We start from the raw sequence: 13,421 nt of genomic DNA, 5'->3' as shown, positions 1-13,421 counted from the left end.
AATCCTGGATGGAAAATGACATTTAAAGAAATGACGAAACCCTACCCACATTGCATTGTTCAAAGTCGTATGCTTTTTCAAACAAAATGCACTTAAAAAAGTACTAGGAATGCAATACCAAACGGTACCGCCTATATCCCCCGCGTCATCTATCAATCAAGTAACTGAATTTCATTAACTAAATTGAAACATAGAGCCACTATTTCTTCTTGACAACATTATTGCAGGCCATTGGGTACAAAACATAACAAAAAAGAACGCAATTACTTTTCCTGGAGATCACTTCAAAATACATCTTGCGTATAATTCAGCTCAGGAATCTCATGGAAAAAATTATATGGAAGAGTACGGATTCTAAACTGCATTGAGACTTTCCTACAAAGCATATGGGCAGGCCACCAGAAAACAACAAACTGCATAGTATAAAAAGAAACAAAGGTTGCTGGCAAAGTCGTCTCCCATCGCATCACAACGCATAGACAGAGAAGCTAAGCAGTAACTCTTGACCGGCCTTTTGCTATTCTCCGAGCAATTACTCTCCGACCACCCTTGGTTGCCTTTGCTGCTCATATATATTGCATAAATATGATTCAAGTCTAATTAGTTCAACAAGTTCATTTAACAAACATGTACATGAAGAAAAAAAAAAAAAAAAACAGTATCAGTCCAAAAGGGGACGGGTGATACATGCTTGGCAGCTAAAACCTTAAAGTAATGCACTCTCTATGGTTTAACTAACCTAAAAAATATTGGTAACGAGGGAAGTCAAGTTTGTTCTTCACCCCACACGATGATCAACAAATATAGAATCAGAGCTAAGTAGAGTTCAGTGGGGTCACCCGAACCCCTTATGCTTCTTTTTTTTTAAGGAAAAAAAACAATTATACATCATAAAAACATATTTTCTTAGTCTTGTACCAAATCAACCAAAGTAACAGATGTGGTCATTTTTGTATTTTTCTAAAAATAAGCCAAGCAGTTGAGCATAGCATGTTGTTAACTAAATGCTAAATGGTTGCAGAGATGACTAAAGATTTACTTAAGCATGTTAATTATAAGTTTTACACCATTACTCAACCCTTCTTAAATCCAAGAGCACATAAAAAATAAAACTGCTTTTACAATTTATCGATATTTATCGCTGGGATGAATATGAAATCCAGCTGTTATTTTTTACACTCATATTCAAGTCATGCTTTCCCCTTTCCCATATTTTGATGAATATGCACTTCCAAATCACACCCAATCAAATGTAAATAGTTGAATTTTCCTAATAGAAGAAAACCAGTGTTTCCATCGAAATAAAACCATAGCCTCAGCTAATCAAATTTCTCTACCAAAAAAGTAGAATGATGTTAGCAGTGTCTTCCTAGGTTCTCTAATTCTAATAGAAAATGGATTACAAAGCTAGAAGCAGAAAGAGAGAGACCGTGCAAAGAACCCGTGTTTTCTCTTGCGCCTGATGACACTAGGCTGGTATGTCCTCTTAGGAAACAAGAGCATAGGCTCAGTAGATGAATCTCCTGCAAAACATGCACAAGGCAGAGCAGTTACAGCAAAGGGAAGGCCGGATTTTTATCAAGAGATAAACAGAAGCAAGAGTGAGAAATTTTGGCATATTATCAAACAGTTGGCAGGCACCTAGAAAGTACAGTTATTTCTTGAAGAGGAAAAGAACCCATAAATCAGAAAAGCATAATAAATCAGTAAAGTACCGTCGGGCAAGAAGAATTCGAGAGAGGGGAGACCGGAAGGATGCAAGAAGTCTTGATTGGCAACTGCAAGTTTAGTGATTGAGAGGAAGTCGGTTTGCTGGAAGTTGGAGACAGAAGACGGGAAAAGGTGAGGAGTTAGAGTTTGGTGAGTGGAGATTGCGTTTTGATGGAAAATTGGGTTCTTCGATATCATCAATCTGTTCATTAGGGATGCTCCTGCTCGAATTAAGTTTTTGGTCGCCATTTTCCTTTCTTCCTTCCGGAGAGGGAGAGACAGAGATGCCTGCTTGTTCGGCTTCACCACTCAACTAAACCCTAAGGGAAAATGGTGTGAGATTTGCTGTTCTTGTGGTCATTTAGCCCAATGGACCTCTTTTTGTGTCACTATTTCTTATCTTTGGGCCTACTACCAATCTCTTTTCTTTTTCAACACTTTTCTCTCCAATTGCCATTAATTAAATTAAAAAAGTGTGACTAATTCAAATTAACTACACTCATAAAACACTACAATACTATATTTTTTTTTTAATTTCATCATTTAATATTAGTTTTTTAAAAATTATATTTTTAGATTTTTTTAATTTTTTAATTATTAAATTATATGTCGATATTATGAATCTAGTTTTTTATATATAATTTCAACTTTTAATATTAGATTTGTTAGAAGTGAGGCTTCGTAAATATTTTTCAATTTATTTTCTATAAATTTAACTCGATCTCAGGATTGAGGACATTGGTTTTAATAAATCAACCCTTCATAAAGTTTTTTTTATTTTCTAAATGTTGGTTATATATAGATGTAACACTATTCACTAGAATAGTGTTTTGTGTTTTTTAAATTTTTTTTAGGTTTTTTTCCAATACCAACCTTCAAAAACTCAATCCTTTTATTTTTCTAGTTTTTTTTTTAATTTTATATTTCAATATTAAATTGTTTTAAGAATTGTGTTTCGTAATTTTATTTTTTTTTAAATTGTTGGGTTATATAATAGTCTTATGAATTTAGTTTTTTTTTTTTACTTCAACCTTCAATATTAGATCTGTTAGAAGTTGGATTTTGTAATTTTTATTTATTTTTTATTATGAATTTATCTTAATTTAAAGACCCTAATTGTGAGTTTAACAGCTCAACCTTTGTAATTTGTTTTTTTATTTTATAACTATCGAGTTATATATCAGTTTTATGGATTTATTTATTTATTTATTTATTTACAATTTCAACCTTTAACATTAGATCTGTTGAGAATGGAGTTTCGTAAAAAAAAAAAAATTTGTTTTTTTATGAACTTATCATTATTTCATGACTCAAGTCGTGGGTTTAATAGATTAACTCGGGTTAACTCAAATTGTTTTTTAGCTATTTTTTAATTTATTCTTTTTTACTTTCATCCTTCAATATTGTAATACAAATCAACCCACAAACACCATCAAAAATCTATTACATGTTCTAATTGGTCCAATTACAAGGTTCAAGACAAAAGCTTTTGGCCAAGGCTGATTTTAAAAATCCTTTGGAGCATTAAGAAGAAGTTCTAGTCTATTTAATCTAAGTCTAAGAAGGGCTCAATCCATGTTCAACATGGGTATTATATATTAGGCCTTATGATAGCCTTGTTTAGGCAATATTTCTTAATGTTATAAATATCCCAAGTTAGCAAATATTCTCCTATTAATTCAAAGAAGAATTTAGCCAAGCTTGATTCCTATGCTAGGAAGTAAACTAATAAGACAACAACAAAAGATATTTGTATTTATTATTCTTCAAATATTACAAGGAAACCTAGCTCTACAAGGAAAAACAAGAGACGACAAAATTAATTCCACTCTTAGATCAGATTCTCCTAGTTTATTTGGAACATCTAGAGGTAGCAACTCTTTCTAGAGTCACAAAGAAGGTTTATGTAGACTATAATACCTTATTAAGCTAAGGAAATTAGACATCTCTTTATTTCTCTTTGGCTATTTACAGCAACATAAAAAACTTTTATTTTAATTTTAATTTTAATTTTTAAATGTCTAGGATTTGTTTAAAATTATTTAGGTTTATTCAATTAAGTTTTTGGTTTATTTATAAGTGTGCTTCATATCAGCCCACATCATAAGTAAGTGGGTTCAAATCAGCCTATTATAGTAAATCCATTAGGGTATTTTTACTTGGAGTATAAAAACTTTTTGTAAAACACTTTTTATTCCGTTTTATGATAAAATATTGTTGTTGAACTATTGTTCTTGAGTGTTGGGAGGATATCTCACATTCTTTGGTTCTCTAAAAAACTGAAACTAACTTACCAAAGATTAACTATTTTTGCAGCGTCTTTTTTATATTTCTTGTTCGTGGATTAGTATCCGTAATTAAGGTGAGGGTTCTTATTTCAATAGCAGCCTTGAGATATGTTTTCATTGTGTCACATTCTTATCAGACTTATTTTGGCCTTTCGAGATTCATTGTCAATCTTGATGTGAGTTACATGACCATATGATCGCAAGGTTTGCATCATATTGAGCCGGTTGGAAATTATTTTTATTTTTTTAATTTTTTTTCCTACAGCATTATCCCTACCCCATGACCCAAGCTACAAGTTTGGTGAGTTGACTCGGTATTTTTATCATTTTTAATTGATTTTTTTCTCAATTTGACCTTCCAACAACCCAATCTTCTTCTTCTTCTTCTTTTTCTTGATTTTAACCTTCAACATTAGATCCACTGAAAAAGTAGCTTTATAATTTTATATTTTTGCTTTTTATGAAGTTATTGTGGTATCATGAGCTAGGTCATAACTTTAACAAATTAGCTCAGGTAGACCTTTTTTTTATCATTTTTTTTTATTTCATCCTTTAACATTGAATTAATTTTAAATTGGGCTTTATATTTTTTTTTATATAGAGTTTATCTTAGTCTCATAATCTGGATCGTAGATTTGATAAGTTAACTTAAGTTTGACTTATGTCATTTATTTTTTACCTTTTTTAATTTAATATTTTTTTTATTTTTATCATTCAATATTGGGTTGATTAAAATTTAGCCTTCATAATTTATTTTGATTTTATTTTTATAAAGTTATTATACTCTCATGTCTCGGGTCTCAAATTTAACAGGTTTAGTCTGGATCGATCTATTATATTGACGTCTCAATATGTTTTAACTATTGTATTAATATTTAAATAATATTGTCTAATATATAGCATATTTTGAGTTCATGATTAGTTTTTTTTATTATAAAACATGTTATTGAACTTAGAATATTTTTTTATGTTAAAAAAATTAATTTAACTTGCAACGTAATTCAGGTAACATGGGTTAATAATCTAGTATGATATCAATATGTAGCCTTTGATTTATGTCTCGAAACAAATTAAATGAGACAACAATACAAAACAGATGACAAGACAGGATATAAGATGAAAATCAAATTATATATGATAATGATATACAAGATAAGATAGAATTGATGTTTTCATATTCTATATAAGACTTAGTTTATATTACGACAGCAGCGACTGTTTGATTCAAGAGTTGTGGCTAATATAAGAAACCACAAACTAGAAAGCTCGAAAAGTTGGAAACACTTCAAAAAGCAGCTTTTGAATTTTCAGTATTGGATGGAAGTTCAAAACCATTTTTCGATTGGAAATGACACAACCTAACTCATCTTGTATTAAAGCTTTAAGACACCTGATATTGAACAGTAAATTTCTTGTAAATTCTTCAGTTTTATGATGGATGAGGTCGCTTTATTTGCCCTTTGCCCGAAACTAGAAAGATAAAAATTTATTTGTCTAATTAATACAAGACTATTGCACCCTAAACCAAAAAAAAAAAAAAAAATTCGTTGCAGTGATTGGTTGTGCTCTCGCAGTGCCAAGGAAAATCGTGCAAGTTTAGCTGTTCCAATTGGTGACAAGTGTGTTTGCAGCTCAAAAACAAAAAATGGAAGTGCAAATTTCTGAAACAAGGCAGACATAAATCTCAAAGTCTAAACACAATCAGAAGCTAAGCCATATTTCAGAAGGAACATGCCACAGATGGTGTGCTTGCAGAAGCAGAATCATTGCAGCAGCAGCAGCAGCAACAACAAAGAATCCAATCATTTGCAATACCACCCTCTAGTGTCACAATCACAAAGCAGCTTTGAGAAATAAATAGAAGATACAAATCCGGAAATCACAATTAGTGGAAAAGACAAGGTCATGTAATTAAGACCTGGCCATTTTAACTTACATTTCTTTTAACAACTACAAATGCAAACCACCCAACCCCACCAAAAAAGAAAGGTAATTGTAGAAAAAGAAATACAATAATGTGATTGATCAGTAATTAACACAATCGCACCTGCAAAAGTATACAAGATAATCGACTAGATGAATGGGGAGAGGAGGCTTTTATTGGTCAACATGAAGCGTGGAAGAGATCCAATCTGAGGCTGCTAAGTGAGCATCCTCTTCGATAGAAAGTGATAGGGGAGTTATTGCAACCTGGTGTTCCAATGGAAAATAAAGACAGTAAGCGGCCCTACTAAAACCCAAAGCAATCAAAGTTTTGCATGTTCTAAGAGTTAGATTAGAAGATAAGAGAACTTTGAACAGAATTTATTAGCCTTCCCATAGACAATTTAAGGCCCAGAGATTTTTGTTAGTTTGCATAACCCCTCAACTCAAGTACAGGCACAGTGGCAGTTCACCAGGTTTGGTGTTAGGATATAATGCTAAGGGTGAACCGTCATTTGTGAAAAAATAAAAGTACGAGCCATACCAATCATAACTTTTGTTATGATGATGGCTCCCAATGCCTTGTGAGCATTCCGACTGATAGCTGCACAGTTTCTAGATGAACAACTGACACAAATCATCAATGTGGAAAATACAATGTTATCACTTACAAATCCATTTTCAAGCGCTCTAAAATCCAGATCCTCATCTGTATCCTCCTGCTCCTTGTCCAGAAACTGAAAAATACATTAAATCAGTGCTTAGTTCTCCTTCCATAGAGCAAAAAAGGGGCAAAATAGACAAGTCATGAAAGCAAACAAGAGTGCAACATGAAAAAAAGGACAATTAGGTTGAAGCCAAAAAAATAATAGAAATAGAACATCAAGAAAATATCCAATGCAAAGTCCATTTTCAAAACACAACCACATTCATGTACTGAAATCTAGTCGTAAAAGTAATTTTAGTTAGCATTGACTGTACTGAATTCCAATGCTAAATTTATTTCTTCAAAGTTACTAAATTCTAGCTTTAAGCCATTAAAGATCATTCTTGTCACAATTAAAACCAATCAAAATTGTTCCTGAAAGCATGTCAGTAGTGAGGATAAATTCTTTACCTCCATTCGAAAATACTTTTTCACCCGGTTGCTATCAGATTTTCCAGCAGCCCCAACTGATTCAATCTCTACCATGTTCTTCCTTTGTGTGGTCAGACGGCGAGCTGCACCCTGAGATAATACAGTTCCATTAACAAAAACAGGAAACTGCATGGCAAAGCTCTTTTTGAAAGAAATTACAGAGAAAGAAAAAATGACAATCAGTTCTTTTGCAATAGAAACTCACAGCAGCAGAAGCATCTCTACTAAGCTGTGCAAGCTGTAGGCCAAGACTTTGTTGATTAGACATGAAATGTCCAGCCGAAGGATGCCGATTAGCTGAAACAGCTTGCCAGCTAGGTGAGGATCTCCACATACTTCTCCTAGTTAGTTTGAAGCCCTGCCAAGGAAAAAATTGGGGTGGGGGGGGTGGGGGAGAGAGTGGATCAGCTACAGATATATTTGACAGAACTTATTTCCAAGAAAAACCATTGTAAGAGGTAAAGAATCTAGTTCTGCTAATCCAACAGAGCAGGTGAGTGAGCAGAGAGAGGGACAGGGGCACCACAGCCTCTTATTTAGTACAATGTTTTGAACGCATGTTAAGAATACTCGATGTTGCCCTTGCCAAATACAAACCTTTTCCTACAAAGTTCAAGTTCTACATTCAATCATGAACTAATTTTCTTCACTGCTCAACAAAGTTATTAGATAAACATACCCTCCATGTTCCAAAGTTCTTGTATGGATATTATCAACATGCTTGTATTCAGCGAAAAGTTATTCATGCATTTCAAGGGTATGGCATCTGAAATAGCAGGATGAAACTTCTACCATGTATTCAACTAAGGGTAGAAGTTGTAGAAGCTATACATCATAAAACACCACCCCACTGATGGGAGAATCTTTTATGTTTTTTCTTTTTCAGGACACTATTAAATAGCTCACCGGAAAACCATGATTAATGTTCCAATAAACACTATTAAAACTCTCAGATCTTGATCATAATTAAAGGAATATTTTGTGCCCTGGGCCGTACTGCTTGGATGACAGATAATTCCTCCAGAACCAACCTCAAATTGATAGCAGGAAAAAAAAGAAAGAAAAAAAAAAAGAAAGACCTTAAAACCATCCTACATACTCTTCAAGAACATTTATAAGTAGAAATTTTGCAGTCATTACCAGGTTCTAAATAATAGCAACTCAACAAATGAAATAGAAACAGCTTAGATATAAAAAATGGTGTTTATGTAATCTAGGAAGATCATTATGTTGAAAAAGTAAACCCATTTATGCAACTTTGAAGCAGCGGCCAAGATAGGACACTATGATGGTGAGTTTCTAAATCTATCACTATTTATAACTCACTGGTGAAAGCACGTCTCCCATTGATATTCAAAACATATCATTATATGCAAATGCATGCTATCATTTTTTGCGGTCATTGAAAAACATGTTAGCTTCTAAGTAACTTAGAGAGTATCTACTGTGGGAAAACTTCTGCATCTACCCAAGCCTATCTCTTGTTAAAAGCCAATGAAATTTTGTTAAGGCAATGTCATACAATGATGTTAAACACCCCCCCCCCAAAAAAAAAAAAAAAAATCTTTTCATGCAAATACAGTTTCCAATCAAATACCGTCCATTCATAGAGGAAATATACCACCTATGGTCAATTAATTTGACAATGATCTACATTTATGTGCATATCGTCAATAAATAACAGGCAACATCTGTTCAGCAATGTCAGCAAAATACACAAGAGAACTTACCTTGTTTGTAGATGGAGATGTGGGGATTTCAATATTCAGAGAGCAACTCTGTGGAAAAACCCCCTTTTCAATATCTCTGATGGCAGCATTTATTACTGGCAAACAGACAGCAACTGCATCCTTAAAATCACTATCTTGGCTTTCATCCTTCTTCCTGTTGAAGATTACAACTCTAAAAATTAATTTGAAAACTAAAAGAAGAGCAAACAGAAAGAAAAGAAAAACTTCCACTAACCAATTCAGTGATATTGATAGGGATGGGACACCACAAATTAATGCTTCTCTAGCTCCAGCAACAACACCCGAATAAAACCTGATGAGTTTTGCAAGTAATTGATGTATTTTAACCCACAGGCAAAGATTATACGAATTTGCTTAAAACAAAACCAACAAGAAACAAAAAAATAAAAATAAATAAAAAATAAAAGGCTGCCAGTACGCATTCACTAGTTGCCACTAACTACAAAGATTCCTTGAGAAAATTTAATCATTGACATCATCAACATGTTGTTTGAGAAGTTTTTCCTACATGAGCATGCTATTGGAATTTCAGCAGGATAATATAGAAATATTCCAAAGCGCACAGGAAGAGACTTACATATGATAGCCACAGTTTGATCCCCGATTAATTCCACTAATTACCTGAAAATAAAATGAAGTATAAATTCTCAAGAAATTCATCACAGATACAGGTATCATGCTATCGCAAGGTGAACAATAAGTGAATGCTAACCAGCAAAGGTTTTGACCATGAAAACAGTGCGCCAGACAATGCCAATGAGACACAATCCACTGGAGTCCCTGAGTAACAAATCCCATAAACAAAGCCTATTACTAAAACAAATACTACTAAGAATGCAAAACACACATCACTTCACTATGAATCCAGTTGGTGGAAAAAAAATCAATCAGTTCCAAAATACAGTCACGACTACAGCCCTAGAAATGAAGTTAGAAAAAGCAAAACCCAGTCATTCCTAGAAAATCTTACAAAAAAATGCAAAACCAACACTCCTACATGTTAGTAAACCTTGAATTCTTAAACTGGAGGTGAATCGGTTACTACAAATATACGATGCTATTAACAATTAATATTTTCAAATTTTGAGGCCAGAAACTGAGGGAAAATAAGATGCGTTCTACCTGAAATTTCATAAGCTACGGCACCATTAATTTCAGCAGAAGTTGCAGCAATTGTTTCTTGTAAAGTCACAGAATGACTGGATACCGATTTGTCCCTGACCAACCAATTCACAAACTAAATAAATCAAAAAACATGACCCCAGGTTAAATACCAACAAAAAAAATAGTAAGAACAACCAATTAGCACATACAAAACAAAATTCAAAAAACCGAAGACAAATTCAGGCAGTAACTAAAAAACCAACACACCCAGGTAAGCAAACTAAACCAAATGGCATATTAATATTTAGAACAAATAAATGGAAAAAAAAAAAGCATAAAAAACAGAACCCACATCCCCATGTGTGAAAATCTATGTTAAAAAAATCCCATCTTCCCATATACCCAAAACGAATTCAAATCCCATCATCACATCCTCCAAGCTTAAAAAATGAAGACAGCCCTTTATAAACATATCAGTAACAAAAGTAACAAAAAAAAAAAAGGCAAAAACATCAAAATTGAGGAAGTCAATGAGAAAAACCCACGATTGAGGAGCGCAAACATGGACATTACAGAGGCCTTCACGGACCAGAGCTTCAACAAGAAACAGAAGACCAGGAGAGTCAATCCCATCTCCATTAGTGACCAAAACAACAGGCTTTGAATTATTATTGTCTTCCTCTTCAGTGTTTTCAACACAAGCAGAAGTAGATGGCTCTGTTGATTGATCATTATCATCATTTGATAGGTCACTTCCTTTTTCTTCTCCTCCTCCTCCACCTTTTCTGCTCAACAGTACTTGTTGTAGATTAGAAACCAGGCCAGGAGGTAACATGTTGTTGTTCTTGACAGATGTCATTTGTTTGCAACAAAACACAAGACAGACACTTTCTTTTAAGATATTGGTCGGGAATCAAAACCCTAAAGACACAGGGAGATTGAGAGAGATGGGGAAGGAGGGTGAGGGGAAAATAAAGGAAGAGCTGAGAAGGAAAAAAAGGAGGGTAATTTATGGATAGACCGGGTCCGACGGAGAGAAAGAGACTGTCGTCAGTCCTTGTGGGGGAGACAAATTACTTTGTTTAAAGGAAAACAAAAGAGTTAATTAGTTGCTATTATATGACTAAAATGTTCTTCGGTTCCTAGCTTTTGAAGGTAATTATAACTTCAAATTGATGTGCATCCTAATCTATAATTTAGACCAATTTGGATGTAATTGAATAGGTTTTTTTATTAAATTTTCAAATTTTATTTTTTATTATATTCTTAGATCATTAATATTCAAAAATAAATTTATTTTCATATATGTTTTTAATTATTTTAAATATATTTAGTTTTTGAAGATATTTTTTAGATTGATTTATAATTTTTTATTTTTTATATAGATAAAATTTATTTTTTGAAAAAATAAAAAATTTTATTTTCATATAGTATCTTTAATATATGAAATCTTACATAAATTTTTTTTATTTTATTTAATAAACTTAATATGTATATATATTTTATTATCATTTGATTAAATAAAAAATTATTTTGATAAATAAATTTATCAAACATAACCAGATAAATAATTTTTATTTTAAAATAAAATATTTTGATTTATACATGTGTCTTGATTTTTCTAATTTTAGTTATTATTTATAATTTTTTTTATTATATATTAGTAAATATAATTCTTAATTTATTTAATCATATATATGTATACAGTTTTTTTATTTTCACTAAAAAAAAATTAACTACAAGAACACATAAAAAAAACTTGTGTGTATAAAGTTTTTTTATTAGAAAAAAACAAATGACTTGCGGCGAATCTCGAGTCTAATAATTAGTTGTTACTATAATGGAAACTGGCAGTGGCATGATTAAAGGGCGAGAGAGAACGAGAGAGGGTCACGTTATGTGCTTGTCCGATACTTGGTTAATTAAAATTAATACAAGCGTTGGTGTCATAATTACAATCAGAAAAGGGGATGTGTGATCTGATTTCATGTCATGGAACTGTTGCAACGCCCCGTTTTAATGATGGGCTTCCGTGCCTGCCAGAAGCTCATCTGCTATATTCACTCATTTATTTCACGAAAATATTAATTTGAATATTTTTTAAGAAAAACTGATTTATTATTATTATTATTATCTTTTGATTTTTATCAGATGGGTGTTATAAATATTGACAAAATAAAAGGATAGAGCATTGTGTTTTTATAATTCCACATTAATTTATTTGTTTGAAAGTGTGGTTAGTGGTTGTGATTGTGGTTGTGGTTGCTTTTCAAAGTATTTTTTACTCAGAAATATATCAAAATAATATTTTTTATTTTTTAAAAAAAAATTATTTTTAATTTCATCATATTAAAATAATCTAAAAACACTACAAATATTAATTTAAAGTAAAAAAAAAATAAAAAATTTTAATTTTTTTTTAAAAATATTTTTAAAACATCTCATCTCAATTTATGACAACAACCACAAACACAAACCACTCCTCCTTCGTTTATCTACCACCAATGCTAAGTTTCTCTATGTAAACCATGATTATTCAACCATCGACAACATCAATTACAAGTAACAGGAAAGAGAAACAGATTTGTAAAGAGAGAGATAATGAAACGAAATTGAAGCTTTGTTATGTGGTTTTTTATTTTTATAGGTGATAATAAGTCTCACCATTAACACAAACAAAAAAAAAAAGAGGAAAAAGTTAAAGATCCATCCCTTCTTTTGTTTCCCCTGGCTCATGTATTGCTAGTGGTAAAGGCACATGGATACACGCGCCACCATTGTTCCTCCGCTTCCCAAAGTTTTCCAGAACTGGTTTATTGGTTATAATAGCCTCTCAAATTAATTCCTAGTCTTTGAAAGGTCGATTCATAAACTAAAACTATTTTTTTGACAAATTACTAAAATGTTGTGAGATTTGAGACAAAATGCTCATTATTTTGTATAATTTTTGGACAGTTTGGATATTTAGTTTGGATCGATGTTGTTTGTGATTTGAGATGATTTAATAATTTATATTGGATTGTTAATTTATTTTTATAGGTTGTGATTGCTATTTAAACATTAAATATTGATGTATGAAGTATGTTTTGCTTTATGTTGATTTGTTTGAATTAGTATGCAATTCTGAATGAGTTCATGAAATTAATAAGAATTATGTGGATTTTTGGTGTTGCTTGATTTTGAGTTGATGAACGATAATTCATTTTAAGTTAATATAATGTTTAAAATAGCTAGATAAAAATATTTTATTTGTGTCTTGTCAAATACGGTCTTAGTTCAATTTTAATAAATTTTTAATTTTTTTGAAAATTCATTTTGTAATTAATTTTGAGTTCTCTTTTTTTTTACTCTTTCTTATTTAATATTTGAAATTGTGACCTATACGTGAGGTGTTTTTTATTATTAAATAAATCAGTTTCCTTCCACACACAAAAAAATAACAAAAATCTTTCTTTAAAAAATAAAACTTTATTTTAAATTGCATATGGTCAAATCTCTTCAAAAATA

The 13,421-nt window shown here is 31.7% G+C and overlaps 2 protein-coding genes across 2 annotated transcripts; both read right to left on the bottom strand.

Annotated features, from left to right (window-relative positions):
• Positions 1 to 150: 150 nt before the first annotated feature.
• Positions 151 to 2,054, bottom strand: LOC118031018 (uncharacterized). The gene is made up of 3 exons (XM_073408281.1): positions 1,716 to 2,054; positions 1,430 to 1,523; positions 151 to 561 (listed from the first exon to the last, which is right to left on the bottom strand). Exons 1-3 carry the CDS (start codon positions 1,957 to 1,959, stop codon positions 489 to 491), a joined length of 411 nt encoding a protein of 136 aa, XP_073264382.1. The 5' UTR covers positions 1,960 to 2,054; the 3' UTR covers positions 151 to 488.
• Positions 2,055 to 5,820: 3,766 nt separating this feature from the next.
• LOC118031017 (uncharacterized) lies at positions 5,821 to 10,995 on the bottom strand. Its single transcript, XM_035035311.2, has 10 exons — positions 10,460 to 10,995; positions 9,933 to 10,027; positions 9,523 to 9,590; positions 9,388 to 9,431; positions 9,025 to 9,102; positions 8,790 to 8,943; positions 7,265 to 7,417; positions 7,039 to 7,149; positions 6,593 to 6,658; positions 5,821 to 6,188 (listed from the first exon to the last, which is right to left on the bottom strand). The coding sequence occupies exons 1-10, from the start codon at positions 10,771 to 10,773 to the stop codon at positions 6,096 to 6,098; spliced, it is 1,176 nt and encodes a 391-aa protein (XP_034891202.1). The 5' UTR covers positions 10,774 to 10,995; the 3' UTR covers positions 5,821 to 6,095.
• Positions 10,996 to 13,421: the final 2,426 nt, after the last annotated feature.

This window comes from Populus alba, chromosome 3 (assembly GCF_005239225.2).
Source record: "Populus alba chromosome 3, ASM523922v2, whole genome shotgun sequence".
In the NCBI taxonomy this organism is placed as follows: domain Eukaryota; kingdom Viridiplantae; phylum Streptophyta; class Magnoliopsida; order Malpighiales; family Salicaceae; genus Populus; species Populus alba.
Note: the sequence above shows the minus strand (reverse complement) of the source record. Positions and strands in the feature narration are given on the sequence as shown.